General features: G+C 47.4%; 2 protein-coding genes across 6 annotated transcripts; one reads left to right on the top strand and one right to left on the bottom strand.

Annotated features, from left to right (window-relative positions):
- Positions 1 to 1,129: 1,129 nt before the first annotated feature.
- vps52 (VPS52 subunit of GARP complex) lies at positions 1,130 to 8,756 on the bottom strand. 5 transcript variants are annotated; one of them, XR_012929502.1, is made up of 20 exons: positions 8,602 to 8,674; positions 7,116 to 7,237; positions 6,551 to 6,679; positions 6,364 to 6,431; positions 5,938 to 6,113; positions 5,707 to 5,857; positions 5,436 to 5,536; positions 5,214 to 5,346; positions 5,085 to 5,142; positions 4,848 to 4,981; positions 4,614 to 4,769; positions 3,904 to 4,022; positions 3,389 to 3,512; positions 3,152 to 3,247; positions 2,922 to 3,029; positions 2,711 to 2,776; positions 2,426 to 2,537; positions 2,133 to 2,251; positions 1,797 to 2,038; positions 1,130 to 1,766 (listed from the first exon to the last, which is right to left on the bottom strand). XR_012929502.1 is itself a non-coding variant. In XM_076051665.1 (19 exons), exons 1-19 carry the CDS (start codon positions 8,620 to 8,622, stop codon positions 1,892 to 1,894), a joined length of 2,097 nt encoding a protein of 698 aa, XP_075907780.1. In that variant the 5' UTR covers positions 8,623 to 8,756; the 3' UTR covers positions 1,130 to 1,891. The 5 variants fall into 5 exon arrangements, 2 of the variants coding, with proteins under 2 accessions (XP_075907780.1, XP_075907779.1); XR_012929503.1 differs by having other exon boundaries at positions 1,130 to 1,745; XR_012929501.1 differs by having other exon boundaries at positions 1,130 to 1,775; positions 1,806 to 2,038; positions 8,602 to 8,673.
- A 117-nt stretch (positions 8,757 to 8,873) lies between these two features.
- Positions 8,874 to 11,578, top strand: rps18 (ribosomal protein S18). Its single transcript, XM_076051666.1, has 6 exons — positions 8,874 to 9,012; positions 9,654 to 9,752; positions 9,869 to 9,955; positions 10,733 to 10,834; positions 11,261 to 11,352; positions 11,452 to 11,578. Exons 1-6 carry the CDS (start codon positions 9,010 to 9,012, stop codon positions 11,525 to 11,527), a joined length of 459 nt encoding a protein of 152 aa, XP_075907781.1. The 5' UTR covers positions 8,874 to 9,009; the 3' UTR covers positions 11,528 to 11,578.
- The last annotated feature ends 3,462 nt before the right edge of the window (positions 11,579 to 15,040 follow it).

Genomic DNA, 15,040 nt, shown 5'->3' with positions numbered 1-15,040 from the left:
TCCTTCAAGCGGCAAAGCCAAGTTAACCTTGCCCTCATTTTTGGTACCCCAAAAACACGAGGACTTTGTCATGGAGCTGAACGGAAACAGATCTTCCTGGATCGCCATCACAGGATACACCACGGCGAAACTGACCTTGGAAGGAGACGACAACAAGACCATGCCGTCCAGGTCATGTTTCATGGGCGGTCCGTTGCAAAATTTCCCTGCGGAATCAGTCACGTCCGTCGCCACAACAACAGCCTTGAGGTGCCTCCTGGCGTGCCAGGATGAAAGTCAGGGGCACCTTGGCTTTGCAGACCGGATGGGACGGATGGTTTTCCCTTCGTTCCTCTGGCTAATGTGCAATGTGTGACGTTCCGCAGCCAGGCTGGCAAAAGTTTGGGCACCCCTTAGGAAAATCACTGCATCCATTTGGCCCTTGCTAAGCTTTTGAAGCAGCAACTTCATTTTAACTTTAATGAACTTTCATTTTAATTTTTATATGTTGTACCTTATTGAAACAGAAACATCTCTGTAGTGAATTCAATGTTATTGGTCCAACAGAAATATTTTTATGTGCATTTTATGCATAAATAGGCATGTGCATATTGGACACCCCAAAGTAATAAATCCATTAATATTTAGTAGAGCGTCCTTCAGCTGCAATAACAGCCTGTAGACACCTCCAATTGCCACAGGCCAGTCCATGATGTCTGGCAGGTGGTATTTTGGGCCATTCCTCCAAACAAAACGCTTCCAGTTCAGTCAGGTTTCTTGGCTTCCGTGCATAAACAGCCTGCTTCAAATCATATATCCATACATTTTCAATGATGTTGAGGTCTGGGGTGCCACTGTGATGACAACATTGTACTTGTGCCTCTGCACATGAAGTACATGAAGTCCCACCACTACTTTATATATTTAAAAAAAAACAGGACGGTTAATGCAAGTTAGCGCAAAGAATCAGATAAAAAGAGAGTTCATACTTAGATTAATCTGATTTGTGATGAATTCTACAATCAAGTCTTTTCTTTCCGTCTATCTGCGTTCCTCTGTCAAACCACCACCAGGGATCGTCTGTGCTTCTTCATCCTGCTACCTCCTGCACTACAGCAGATTCATCAGATGTCGTTCACTGTTGACACCATTGTGTGGCACTGCAGCACCAGCTCTTTATTGGTCACTTCTCCAAATACAATACTTGGAATCACTTCTCATTGATCATTTACATAAGCAGATCATCAGAATCATGACGGAATCAACCAAACACATTAAATATTAATGAGAAAAAGACAACAATTCATTCATTCATTCATAGAGGGGTAAAGTGAGAATCAAATCCAAACCAACCTGCTGAGATGTTTTGCATCCACTCATTAATTAAATAAATGAAACACCAGTGTGGATCCATTCACCTCAGCATATAGTCCCTGGAGAACCTCCTCCTACCTGTTCAGGAAAAACTGAGGTGACATTACAGCTCTGAGGAAAATGAACAAGACTTTCAACTGGTTGATGCCCAGGAAGAAGGTCAGGAGCTCAGACCTCCTGTCTCCTGCTCCTCCAGAAGGTCAATAGTCTGAGTGACCAGTAAAGAGCCACGGAGACACTGGAGACACCAGTTGAGGGGCGTTAGAGGTTCCCTCAAGTCTGAAGACAGCAGCAAAATGAGTCGGCGTCACCTGCAGAACCTCAAGGTTCCAGAGGAGGTCCTCCAGAACCTCCATCAGGACCACTAGGAACTCTGGAACCTCCCCCGGAACCTCCAGGACCTCCTGCAGAACCTCAAGGACCTCCTCAAGCACCTGCAGAACCTCCCGGACCTCCTCCAGAACCTCCACCAGGACCTCCAGAACCCCTCCAGGACCTGCAGCTCCCCCGGCCGGCTGGCCTGGCCCCTGCTGGCCGATCAGAAGTTGGGCTTGTGCTTCTTGACCTCCACCATGAGGTGGTGCAGGTTGATGAGCTCCGAGCGGACAGCCAGGCTGCGGAAGGTGGGCTGGTTGAGGACCTTGTGGAAGCTGTGGTAGTACTGGATGAGCTGGGTGAGGGCGCCCTGCAGCAGGAAGTCAGCAGGTAGGTGTGGTGTTAGAGAGAGTCAACACCTCCAGCAAGGGGGCAGCAGAGGCACCAACTAGAGGCCGACTCACCTGGATGATGCTGGTGCCGTTCTTGAAGTTGGTGAAAGACCTCATGACGTCTTGACTCATGGCCTCAACCGACTGCTTCCAGCTGGAGGAGAAGCCTCGGACCAGCTGGGTGATGCGGGCTGTAGACAGACAGGAAGTTAGACAGACAGACAGACAGGAAGTGTGCGGAGCCTGGCTGAGAACCACGGTTGAGAGCGCTGAGGAACCATCTGTGGTTGCTTCAGAGGAACGTGGAACTCCGCCACCAATGAAACCGGCAGAGGCCACATCCTGAAGGGTCACCTTCAGCTCACCTTCCTCATTCTTCAGCCGCTCCAGCTGCCCTTTCTCCTGCAGAGCCTCCGCCTCCTTCACAAAGGCAATCATCCCACCAAACGGGGGCGACAAGATCTCCTCAATGAACTCCTGCAGGGGGCAGGGTGGGGGGAAAGGGTGTATTCACGGTGAGTCACAATACTGTCTTATTCAAATCCTCATTGCTTTTGAAAAATCTTCAAATCTTCAATTCTTCTTCTTGTTCACAGTAAAGACAACACCTCTAACAGATTTCCCAGAATGCCTCAGTGCTGACTGCTCACCTGCGTCCTGGCCAGAAGCAGCTGCTGGAAACCTTCCACCTCTTTACTGTCGTCTGCTGCCCTCTCCTGGACAAAACAAAGGACAGCTCATTCATTCAGCACCATGCAACAGGAAGTGGGGGACAGGAAGTGGGAACAGGGAGTGGGGGACAGGAAGTGGGAGACAGGAAGTGGGAGACAGGAAGTGGGGGACAGGAAGTGGCGGACGCACCATGAGGACGCTGAGCATCATGTCGTAGTTGTTGATGAGGAAGATGAGCTGATCCCTCCTGGAGGGGAACTCTGCTGCCATCTTCAGGACAAAGTTCTCCACCTCCACCTGCACACACACACACACACACACACACACAGTGTCCAGTCAGCTTATGTCACACATACACAAATGCGCGCACTGTGTGTGTGTGTGTGTGGTCAGTGGTCAGGTCAGTGACACACACTGACCTGAAGCTGTCCCAGCAGGGTGTTGGTCCTCTCGTTGGGGAAGGTCTGGTTGATGCTGACGATGGCCGAGGAGAACTCAGCATAGCGCCGTGTGATCTGGGAACACCCACACACACACACAGACAATTACTCGAACTCACACATATACTGTGTGTGTGTGTGTGTGTGTGTGTGTGTGTGTGTGTGTGTGTGTGTGTGTGTGTGTGTGTGAGTGTGTGTGAGTGTGTCCATTCCTACATAGTGTGGTCTGGTGTCCAGCAGGCCCAGCCTCTGAGGGTCAGAGCTCCTGATGCTGTGGATGTTCATCTCCAAGATGAGGTCAAAGCGAGGCCACAGCAGCTCCAGCACCGCCTCCCAGTACCTCATAGAGAGAGGGAGGGGAGACACATACACACACGGTCAGCAGTAGTAGTAGTACCAGTAGCAGTAGTAGTGACAGCAGTATTAGTAGTAGTAGTACTACTAGTAGTAGTGGTGGTGGTAGTAGTAGTAGTAGTAGTAGTAGTAGTAGTAGTAGTGACAGCAGTATTAGTAGTCGTAGTACTACTAGTAGTAGTGGTGGTGGTGGTAGTAGTAGTAGTAGTAGTAGTGACAGCAGTATTAGTAGTAGTAGTGTAGTACTAATTGTAGTAGTGGTGGTGGTAGTTGTAGTAGTAGCTGTATTAGTAGTAATAGTAGCAGTAGCAGTATTAGTAGATGGCAGTAGCAGTTGCAGTAACAGGAGCAGAAGCAGCTCCAGCTCCTCCACTCACTTGTTGAGGGCAGGGATGCTCCTCTTGGCAGTGATGGCTCTGAAGCGCAGGATGATGTGGATGCAGAGGAAGACGGCGATGCTGTCGTAGCAGTCAGACACATAGGTGGACATGCTCTTCTGCAACACACACACACACACACACACACACACACACACACACACACACACACACACACACACACAGTCTCAGCCACCTCCTGACCTCTGACCCCTACGCAGGTCAATAACCCACCACAGCATCCTCACTTGTCAAATGCAGATGTATGGACTGAGTAGGAGCCAGTTTGGATTGATTTTATTCATTTTTTTAGTTTCCAAATCATCACGTTTATGACCCCTGCTGGCAGTTTTTGGTATCACATATAAAAGGTTCCATAATAGTCAACTATAATAGTGTATATAGTTAATGTAAGACTTAAAAAAATGTAGATATTGTCTGAGGTGGCAATTATTTTTAGATGAATTATTTTTCCATTATATATAATATGATATACTGTATAACAAAACACTTACTACTATTCTTATTATTGCTACTATTAATATTATTATACACATTATCAAATAAGAAATGACATTGTGATTGTTGTGGACATCTAGCTGCTTGGGGTCGTATTACAGAGCTTCAGTAGAAGCAATGAGACCCATCTATCTGCTCACTTTCTGTTTGTAACAGTGTTGAGGAGTGGAGAGGAGGAGACAGGAACCCACCAGGAACATGCTGAGGGTCTTGCCCATGATGCTGTTGAAGAGGTCCAGACCAGAGTTCCCAGCCACCATGAAGAAGTCGCAGAGGAAGAGGAACTCCCTGCAGCCGTTGTCCAGCAGGGCGTAGTGCTGGCTGCGGAACAGGGTCTCGTATGGGTACTGGGGGGTGACAGGGGTCAAAGGTCAGTCAGACACAACCTCACTTCATCTCCACCAACCACCAGGCAGCGCTCTTACCCGGCTATCTCCTCGCTGGGCAGTGTGAGGGACCAGGATGGGCCCCTCCAGCTCGGCGGGGCTCAGGATCGCCCCTCGCTGGCCCAGCGTGAAGATGGTGTTCCTGCTCTTCAAGGAGGGTTTGGAGAAGAAGCCTGCAGGGCGTTGTGGTCAAGGAGCCAACAACATCTTCACCAACAACACTACTAATATCTCCACCATCATCTCCACCTCCTGCTGGTCCAGTTGGAAGGATACCCTTCTTGGCCGTGTCCTCCACCCCCATCAGGTCGTCTTTGTCCGCCACCTCCTCGTACTGAGAAGCAGATGCCATGTTAGTCTCCACTCAAACACCTGAGATCTGCACCAGGCTTCATTCACACTCACCTGGACTTTGAGCAGTCTGCTGCTGTACGACTTGAAGTAGCTGTAGTAGATCTTGCTCATGGTGTCCACGTATTCGTCCCGGATCTCCTTGGCCACGGTTCGCTCGTTGGCCAACAGGAACTGGTAGAAAAACCTGCAGCCAGACAGGATGAAGCGAGGGTGCAAAGTGTCTGGCAGGAGCGGACACCATCAGCAGCAGCAGCAGCAAGTGGAGAAACTCACCTATACTTGAGCAGAGTGTTTTGTGGGATCTGGTAGTTGGTCATGGGCTTCCTGAAGGAGTATATCTTCTGCAGGATGAACTCTCGGATCTTGGACACAGCCTGGAGAGAACCAGGAACACATCTTAACACCGTCACACCATTAGTCCTTCAGGCTGTCAGTCCTTCAGTCCTTCAAACCTTGAGTTCTTCAAACCTTGAGGCCTTCAGACATCCAGACCAAAATCTCTAGACCAACATCTGGTAGACAGGGAGAAGAAGCAGTGGCTGACCTTTAGCTTGAGGCGGTCCACGATGTCCTGGATGTCAGAGCAGGCCAGGGTCTCCCTGAAGCTCAGCTCCTTGGCAAAGTTGATCTTGTTGTTGAGCTCGTGCAGCTGCTCCAGGAAGTCCTGCTCTGTCACCGGCGTGTCCAGGATGGTCCTGAGCAGAGCGAGGCCACACTCAGTCATTCAGTCAGAGTCGCACCATCAGCTCCACCTCCATCCAGAAGGTCCACCTACGAGATCATGGCTCCAGGCACCACCAGTTCGTCCACCAGCTGGCTGAGGTGGCTGCGCACCGCCTGACGATTCTTCAGACGAACGTTCATGCTGACCGACTGCTGCTGCAGGGTCTGGATCTCACTGCTGATGGAGGACAAGTCGCTCTGGAAGCCACTCAGCATGCCCTCCATCCGCTGGAGGAGGAGCAGGAGAAGGAGAATGAGGAGGTGGAGAGGAAGAAGGAGGAGCAGGAGGAGCAGGAGGAGGAGGAGGAGGTGGAGGAGAAGAAGTATTGATCCCAGGTTTGAAAATGCTCTGCAGGAGAACTATGGATTGATGAAGATCGACTGGGGTTTGAACTGGATCCAGAACACAGATGAGAGCTCGTGTTCCTGCAGCTCCTGGAGCTCCTGCAGTGCAGTGTGGTGAGATGAAGAGTCTCACCTCCAGAATGGAGTCACAGGCAGTGATCTGGTTGTGCAGCAGGGCAATGTTCTGACTCTCCTTGATGTCTGAACACACGCAGCAGGTCAGGAAAAGCACCAAAGAGTCGTCTGGGGGACATCTGAACATCTCAACACCTTCTCTGGGCTACTAACATCTCCAACAGAAAGATGAGTTTGGAGGATACAGTCTTTGATGGAGACCTGCTCAATCCTCTGCAGCTCCGACTCCACCTGCTTGGAGTACTGACGGAGGTCCACGCCCGTCTTCAGAGCCTCCTTCACCAGGTCGTCCTCCAGGTTGGCTTGGATGTGAACTGCAGAGGAGGAGGAGGAGGAGGAGGAGGGAACAGAACAAACTTGCTGCATTCAACATATAAATAATCATGATGACATCTAACGAAAGCCTGTGGCCCTAGAAGGTCTTCACATGGTCTACAAGAAAAGTAAGACACTCCGTTTGCACCGTCACAAGGATTTATCTTAAGAAGAAGGAGAAGAAGGAGGAGGAGGAGAAGAAGAAGAATGAGAAGCAGGAGGTACTCAGAGGAGAGGAGAAGAAGGAGGTGGAGGAGGAGAAAGACGAGGAAGGAGGAGGAGCAGGAGGTGGAGAAGGAGGAGGAGGACGAGAAGGAGGAGAAGAAGGAAGGGGAGCAAGAGCAGGAGAAGAAGGAAGAGGGAGGATGAGGAGAAGAAGAAGAAGAAGAAGAAGAAGAAGAAGAAGAAGAAGAAGAAGAAGAAGAATGTCCTCACGGTCCACTTCATCCAGGATGAACTCATTGGTCGTGAGATCCAGCTCTCCCAGGTTCAGGTTGGAGATGCTGCCGTCAGTCTTGTGGAGGAAACAGACACTGTAAAAAACACCTGGCAAGTTTCTGCACAGAAAATATGACGACTTCCACTGGCTTCCAAAACTACAGTCGGGCCAAGTTGCATGTAATTTCTGCTGTTGTGGCCCAACTGGTTTCCGATTCAACCGCTTTCATTGCCGAACACCTGCAGATGTGCTGCGCCGTCGGCAGCAGATTCTACACAATTCACAAACGTGCACAACATAGTACCAGCGATTTTAAAGTAGCAGCCCACATCGACCACAGCGAATATGCTTCTGGGAGTGAGCGCTACGGACTAGTGACATTAAAAATTTTTAAATAAAGAAAATATGAAATTAAAAAAAATTGCGTCGAGTTGGACTCGACCTCAAACCAACGAAAATCACTGTCTACCTCTGTGAGCCACCGAGACTCACAGCAAGCACGGCTTTCCTCAGGTATTAGTAACCAGGTAACATTTGGATTTGGGCTGCCTGAGACAACTGGTTACCATCAGTTTGCCTCGAAAATACCCAAACGCATCTGTCGATGTTTCTTGTTCTTTTTCCTCGAGTCAACAAAACATTTTCAACGCTACATTACAGTCTACACAACACTGCACACAGCCTGTCACGTTTTAAAAGGGACGACGTTAACACGGAAAATTATGTTAAAATGCGCTAATAAGACGAAGAGGAAGACCTTTATTGATCCCACGGTGGGGAAATTTGAATAATTACAGCAGCAAAAACAAAAAGCTACCGTGCGAAAAGATCAAGAAATATATTAACTAAGGATATAGCCAAGCATGAAGCCACTGGATCATTACAGAGATGAACAGCCAGAACTTACATTTACTCGTGTCACTGTGGTTTGTGTGCTTGCAGTTTTAAGACTTGAGACTTTCCACATGACACGCACGTAAAATACCAAAACTGTTTTCATATTTTATTTCCATATTTGTCATATAGCGCTCACTTCCAGGTGCATCTTCGCTGTGGTCGATGTGGGCTGCGACTTTAAAATCGCCGGTAATACGTTGTGCACGTTTGTGAATTGTGTCGAATCTGCTGACGGCGGCGCAACTGTTCGGCAAGGAAACCATTAAATCAGAAACCAGTTGGGCCACAACACCGGTAAACCTGCACCAGAACAGAGCCGAGGAACTGTTCTACGGAGGAACTCAGACTCAATATTAGCATTTTTTTTTTTTTTTTTTTAACATAAATGCACCGTTTTACTGTCAACACATCAGCTGTTCGTTTCAGGTGTAAGCTAGCTGGCTAGCTAAACTAAGCTAAGCGCCAGTCAGCTGGAACCTACGGTTTGGATGCCACTAAAAACTGAACAACTAGATCACAGCGGTAATTAAAACTTAAGACATTTTACTGAGGAGCAGACAAGTAAAACATCTAACGCGTCGTCACCTCATCTTGGAGCTCCGCCATGGCTACGTCTCCTCCGGCGCTCCCGGCGATGTTTACACGGTCGTCAGCTGTGACTGCAGCCGCCGCCTCCTCCGCCAACACGGCCGACTGGACGAGCCTCCAACCGGCCCCGAAGTTCCGCCTCGCCGTCCGAAAAATACAACTTTTCCCAGAACAATTATTTAAAATTATTTTTAATATATTTCTATGAAAGACTGTGCTTTAAAATACTTTTTAAATAAATAAAACAAAACTGACAAATATATACGTTAAATGAGAAGAATGATTTTCCTATATCGGATTTCCTCGTCGGATGATTTATAGCGGAGGACTGACTTCCGTTCTCGCGTCTATCAAACGCTCGCGAGAACCTGACGGCTTCCTCTTCGCACGGAACCCGCTTCCAAGATGGTGAGTCTAATTCTGTACCAAGTCGGAAAATATCCAAATCAACCGTCATCCGACGTTATCGATCACTTTTTAAAGACAGTCAGACATTAATTCGACACACCACATCCTACTGTGTCGAAGCGGGGCAGGATTTTTTGCACATTTAGCCGCCGAAACGAACATATTGACGGTGTTTAGTCAGCGCTGACTGAAAGGTGTTGTGACCGGTCGAAGCTAACGAGCCTCGGTGGGTTTAGGATTTATTTGGGTTTTTTTTTTGGTCAGACTCGAGTTTATTCCAGAACCGGTACTGGTTCATGTTTATGGGGGTTTATAATCTATAGCAGCGTGTGGTGGAGTTCTGGTTCTGTTCCCGCACTGCTTAATGTCCAACACAAGAAAAGGCGGCTAGCTGCAAATGCTAACATCATGTTTTCATTGACTTTTAGTAGAGTAAGCTTAATAAATGGTTCCTAGTGTTTCTGCTTTTCTAACAGTAGATAGAATTGTTTAATATCGCTATAGCCATTCTGCAGGGAGTAGTACTTACAGTACAATACAGTTGGAAGTTCATCTCGTGTCAGCTGTACTCGGAGCGGGTTGCCAGGTTCGGACAGAATCCCCGCTTTAAAGGTCCTGCTTGTGGCTGATGTGTGTTGCAGTCTCTGGTCATCCCCGAGAAGTTCCAGCACATTCTTCGTGTTCTCAACACGAACATCGACGGCAGGAGGAAGATCGCCTTCGCCATCACTGCCATCAAGGTGAGATCTTCCGCTTCTTCTTCTTTGTCAGATTAGCCCGCAGGTTGTAGTGACGCTACTGCTACATTCGCAGACCGTATATCTGTAATTTCTGAATGTTGTGTGTTTGATGTCAGGGTGTTGGCAGACGTTACGCCCATGTGGTCCTGAGGAAGGCTGACATTGACCTCAGCAAGAGGGCTGGAGAGCTGACTGAGGAGGAGGTGAGGCGCTGCAGTTTGACACACTGCTGTCTGTCCGTCTGTCTGTTTAGACCAGGGCTGTGGGTCCAACCTTTGGATTGGTGGGGCCACAGTGGGCTCTAAAATGTGACAGAGGAGCCGGAGCAGCACCAGCAGATAAATTGAATGTTTTGTTGACCTACCTTATAGGAGGAAAAAATCTAGTTGGGTTGTTTTGAAATTTCCCCATGTCTGGCCAACATGTTGTGTTAATGTCAACTGAAAATGAAGTGAAGCAAAGTTGCAACCGAATCTCTTTGAAGCCCCACGGTGCACAGTGTTTAGTTCTTTATTGAAATGACTCTGAAAACACTGGAAACATGGAGGAAATGCAGCTATTGTATGACTGACTGACTTGAAGGTTCAATAGAATCTCTATTTGACGTCGGTTTTGTTGAAGATACATTTTTAACGTTAAAATTTAAATTAATGAATTGCAGCTTTTTTGTGTAGGACTAACAGTTACTGCTATTTAAAAGTAATTTAGAATTTAGATTATTCTTCAGGATATCATCACTGTGGCAGCAAATGTGAGAATGCATGGAAACTAAAACATTGATAAGGTTTATTAATACATATATTTATATTTCGAGTTTGGCTTAAGGGCCGGTTTATAAAGCTTTAACGGGCTGCATATGGGTCCCAGGCTGCAGTTTGCCCATGTCTGGCTTAGATGGATACTAAATTTGATTTCCAGGACAGTTGGATTGTAAATGAACCTTGTAGCTTAGTTAAAGTGTTCCCCTGTTTGACCACCAGGTGGAGCGTGTGGTTACCATCATGCAGAACCCTCGGCAATACAAGATCCCAGATTGGTTCCTCAACAGGCAGAAGGACGTGAAGGACGGCAAGTACAGCCAGGTGAGTGAGAGAGAGGGTGAACCAACCAGCTGATGGACACCAGTGAAGGTGTGAGGCTGGAGTCAGACTGAGGACACCCTGGATGAAGACTGCTGGGAGATGAAACAGAAGCCAGAGAAATGATCACCACTAACGGGTCCCACACTGAGATGGAGCGATCTGTGGTGACTTCACCTGCTGCTGAAGAACAGGCCTGAAGCCACCCGGCTGGTTTTATTTTAAAGAGTAAATGAGATGGCAACACTGTCAGATGGTATTAAAGAGGTGCGAGGTCCAGACAGTTGTGGTCCTCCATGCTTGGCAATGAAATTGTTAAAGATTTTTTTCTTTCAGATACACGATAGACGTGTGTGTGCGTGTGCGCGTGTGCGTGTGCGCGTGTGCGCGTGTGTGTGTGCTTTTTCTGATGTCTCGTGTGTGTTGCAGGTGCTGGCCAACGGTCTGGACAACAAGCTGAGAGAGGACCTGGAGAGGCTGAAGAAGATCAGAGCCCACCGGGGTCTCAGGCACTTCTGGGGGTAAGAGACCTGCAGTCGTCCACCACCATGGAGGTCCAACTCAACCATGATTAACCATCATGGATCATTGATTAATCATGTTGGTGTTGTGTCTTGCAGCCTGCGTGTGCGTGGCCAGCACACCAAGACTACGGGCCGCCGCGGCCGCACCGTTGGTGTGTCCAAGAAGAAGTAAAGAGTCTCTGCTGCCCCCTTTTGGTTTCAATAAAAACACACGGTCCACAAAGCTGCGTCTGCCTGGTGCATTTACTGTCAGGAGGGTTAGGGTGGGAATGTCTCAGAATCAGAGAGAATGTTGAGCTGTAATGTGGTGAGGCCACTCAGGACTTTCACACCAACACACTAGTCAAACAAGCTCACCTGACGCACAGGAACACACACTGGTGTAGGATCCCAATTTGGGATCAAGTAAGTACATCTATATATCCGTCACTCCCGTTCCAGAGGAGGAGGGAGGACGAGAGAGCAGTGTTGCCGTCTAGATTAATCTAGTGGCTTCACTCTGAGTCGCTCATCTGTCCAGCAGCAGCAGTTGCTTCAAAACAAGCAGCGCCACCATCAGGCTCAGTGATGCATTTAGTCTCCAGCATCCACATAAAAAGTGCGATCATGAAAGAAATGTATTGTAAAGCAAGATATAGAACATTTCATCTACATGTTGTACTTAATGAACTGACCAAAAACAACCACATGACAATTTTCTTTTTAAAGTAAAATTAATAAATAAGACATTTAGGTGTCATGGTGGTGCAAACACCAATCAATTCTCTGCAGCAGCACCTTTAGTCCTTTTTAAACGGGAAAGTTGAACATTGCCTGTGTCTCAATTCAGCGTCTGCATCGTTCGAGGCCTGCATTTAAAGGCTTCTCTCAATTCACTAAAATTCAAAGGATGGTCCAACGTCATGGTTGGATGGCGAACCGACAGTTAGCTTGATGCTATAAAACCGTCACTTCCGGGGTTGCCCAGCAGTAGGGAACGGCGGTAACACAACCAGGAAACACGCTGAAGGCTCGACCCGCCGACCAACGGAGGACCCAGCCAATAAAGGACTGACTCGTATCTTTGCACATTTTTAGTGGTTGTACGACATATAGCTGTGAATCATGCAGAGAGACGACACACCACTGCGTCAACACCATTCAGGTGCATGTGATAAACAGGTGGACCAGCAGTCTCACACTGTGAGGACACGCACCCTAAACCAGCATAGAGCAGCAGCGGAGCAGCGGCAGCCATCACACCTGTCGGCCAAACGACTAAGGACCCGGAAGTGACACACCTGTGATGACGAGGGCGCGAAAAGGGTGGTGGTAGAGGGAGGGATGGTGCTTATATAAAGGTCCGCCCACCAGTTATGAACACCAGTAACGTTACACGTGCTCGCACATCCCATTCGTCCGACATGCGGAGTAGTAGTAGTTAGCATAAGTCAAAAAACTCTCCATTTACAAATTATGTAAATACATCTGTAATACAAACAGTTTAAAATAATTTAAAATAACAAAATTAATTTGATCCCCCGCCCAGCGGCAGTGGATCCCTTCGCAGGACCTCACCGGCCGGGCGCATTTCCTCCGCGTCGCAACTGGCTCCGGGTCAGATTGAAAGGGTTCAGGGGCGAATGTGGCTCGAGGCTCCGGCTGCAAGCTTTTCAGCGCCCCTCCACCCACGCCCGTCGCCGCTCACTCGAGCCATACATTTCAGTTATTAATGATATGTTCCCAAATGGAGAGACATATCAATGAAAACCCCAACGTCGTATATTTATTTATATAATTTTTCAAATAGGCTTCACCTGTCAAAAATATACACGTGAAAGAAGAGGTACAGTTAATTGTGTTTCACTAGCAAAATTAACGCACTGCTGCGAGTTAGAAACGTTTCTGAGCGCTTGTCAGAAAGTAGCAATGACAGTTCGAACTAATGGGACGTCTCATTGCTCCGACATCCTATTGGTCCGACATGGGGGCGACTTTGTTGGACTAATGGGATGTTGAACTAATAGGACGTCGGACTCATGGGAAGTTCCCGTGTGAACCGAGGTTGTGTGTTTTTTTAGTTGTTAATTTTAGATGGAAACTTCCTGATTGGAACGAGTTGTTGTTGTTTCTATTTTTAAAACTAGTCTCTCGACTTCCTTCTCAGGTTGTGTTGTTTAGTTTTCGGGAAGAAAGTTCTGGATCACCGAAAGGCTCCTTCTTATCAGTTCATCAGGAAAAGTCTAAAAATAGTCTATGAAAACAACGCTGCCAGTCAGATACACACAACAAACACAGCTGACATACAACTGACACACAATAGTGATTAAACTGAGACAGTTAGCTGGTCAATTTTGTAGCCCTTTATCCTGCCAGTTGTAGCCAGGGGAACTTCCCATTAGCCCGACAAAATCGACCACAAGTCGGACCAATAGGATGTCAGACTAATGGGACGTCCTCGCTTCGAACTGTCATCGCTTTCTGACAAGCGCTGACAACAGCCTTGGACAGTTGGACAGCCATTTCTCGCACCTTCTCTGAGATCTTGTGATATGTCTCGCCATTCGGGAACATATCATGCATAATAGAGATGTATGGCTCGAGTGAGTGGCGACTGGTGCGGGCGGAGGGTCGCTGATAAGGTTGCAGCCGCGGAGGAAATGCGCCCAGCTGAGTAGGTCCCGCAAAGGGATCCGCCGCCGCCGGGCTATTGGGACCAATGCCATGCTCCCATTGTACCCAGTTAGTTGACCAGTTTGTGTAGCCAGTTAGCCGTTCAGTTGTAGCTAGTCAGCTGCTCAGTTGTAGCCAGTTAGCTGGTTTAGCTGGAGCCGTGTTTTGACGTTGTTTGGTTTGAATTGTAATGTGCAGAATTTCCACACATTAAAAAACGTGTTGATAGTTTTACAGTTTTATGCTGTTAAACCAGTGCAACCAATCAGCCTCAGTCACCTAGGAAATATCTGGTCCAATCACGGTCCAGGATGTGTTTTTGTTTTTTTCCGGTTTACCTCAAACAAAATTAGCTTTGTTTTTTTTCCCCATGCAAATCAGAGATTTTATAGAGCAGCAGAAACAAACAGAGTGAAACTGGACATTCAGGATACAGTACAAAGACTGAGTGAGTCAGTGATCTGACTCACCCGGGGGTGTGTGTGTGTGTGCATCTGCATATGTATGTTGTTGATGTGCGACCTGCTGCGTTCAGGACGTTCTCCTGCTGCTGCTGCGTCATTCAAACACAGAGTGTCTTTATCAGCAGCAGCAGCTAAACAGCGTGTGTGTGTGTGTGTGTGTGTGTGTGTGTGTGTGTGTGTGTGTGTGTGTGTGTGCGTGTGTGTGTGTGTGTGTGTGTGTGTGTGTGTGTGTGAATGTGTGTGTGTCCGGGACGGCGTAACACACTGTGAATCCCCCCGACCCCCATTTTGAACTGGTCTTCCAAAAAAATAAGAAATACATATTAATTATGATTATGATTAAATATTTATTATAATAGCTATATGATTATTATAACAAAAATAATTAGAAATGAAATAAATATGATGTAAAACAGCAAGTCTGTCAAACATCATCTGACAAACACTTGACAGCTGAATATTAAATATTAAACAAATATTAAAAGGACAGACTATGAATAAATAATGATAATATAATGTAAACATTTATACATATATTTTATTGATAGTATTATTTATTGATACAATAA

The sequence above is a fragment of the Nelusetta ayraudi genome, unplaced genomic scaffold, assembly GCF_046127955.1.
Source record: "Nelusetta ayraudi isolate G7.1 ecotype Tasmania unplaced genomic scaffold, CSIRO-AGI_Nayr_v1 ptg000135l, whole genome shotgun sequence".
NCBI lineage: Eukaryota > Metazoa > Chordata > Actinopteri > Tetraodontiformes > Monacanthidae > Nelusetta > Nelusetta ayraudi.
The sequence above is the reverse complement of the archived record's forward strand: the minus strand, read 5'-3'. Positions and strand labels throughout refer to the sequence as shown.

Bases quoted from the DNA above. Each gene is read 5' to 3' on its own strand.
- rps18 (XM_076051666.1), top strand. The intron at 9,753-9,868 runs GTGAGATCTTCC...GTTTGATGTCAG, and splicing joins TCGCCATCACTGCCATCAAG to GGTGTTGGCAGACGTTACGC. The intron at 11,353-11,451 runs GTAAGAGACCTG...TGTGTCTTGCAG, and splicing joins GGTCTCAGGCACTTCTGGGG to CCTGCGTGTGCGTGGCCAGC.
- vps52 (XM_076051664.1), bottom strand. The intron at 6,680-7,115 runs GTGAGGACATTC...CCTCCTCTGCAG, and splicing joins CATCCTGGATGAAGTGGACC to TTCACATCCAAGCCAACCTG. The intron at 4,982-5,084 runs GTATCCTTCCAA...AACGCCCTGCAG, and splicing joins GGAGGACACGGCCAAGAAGG to GCTTCTTCTCCAAACCCTCC.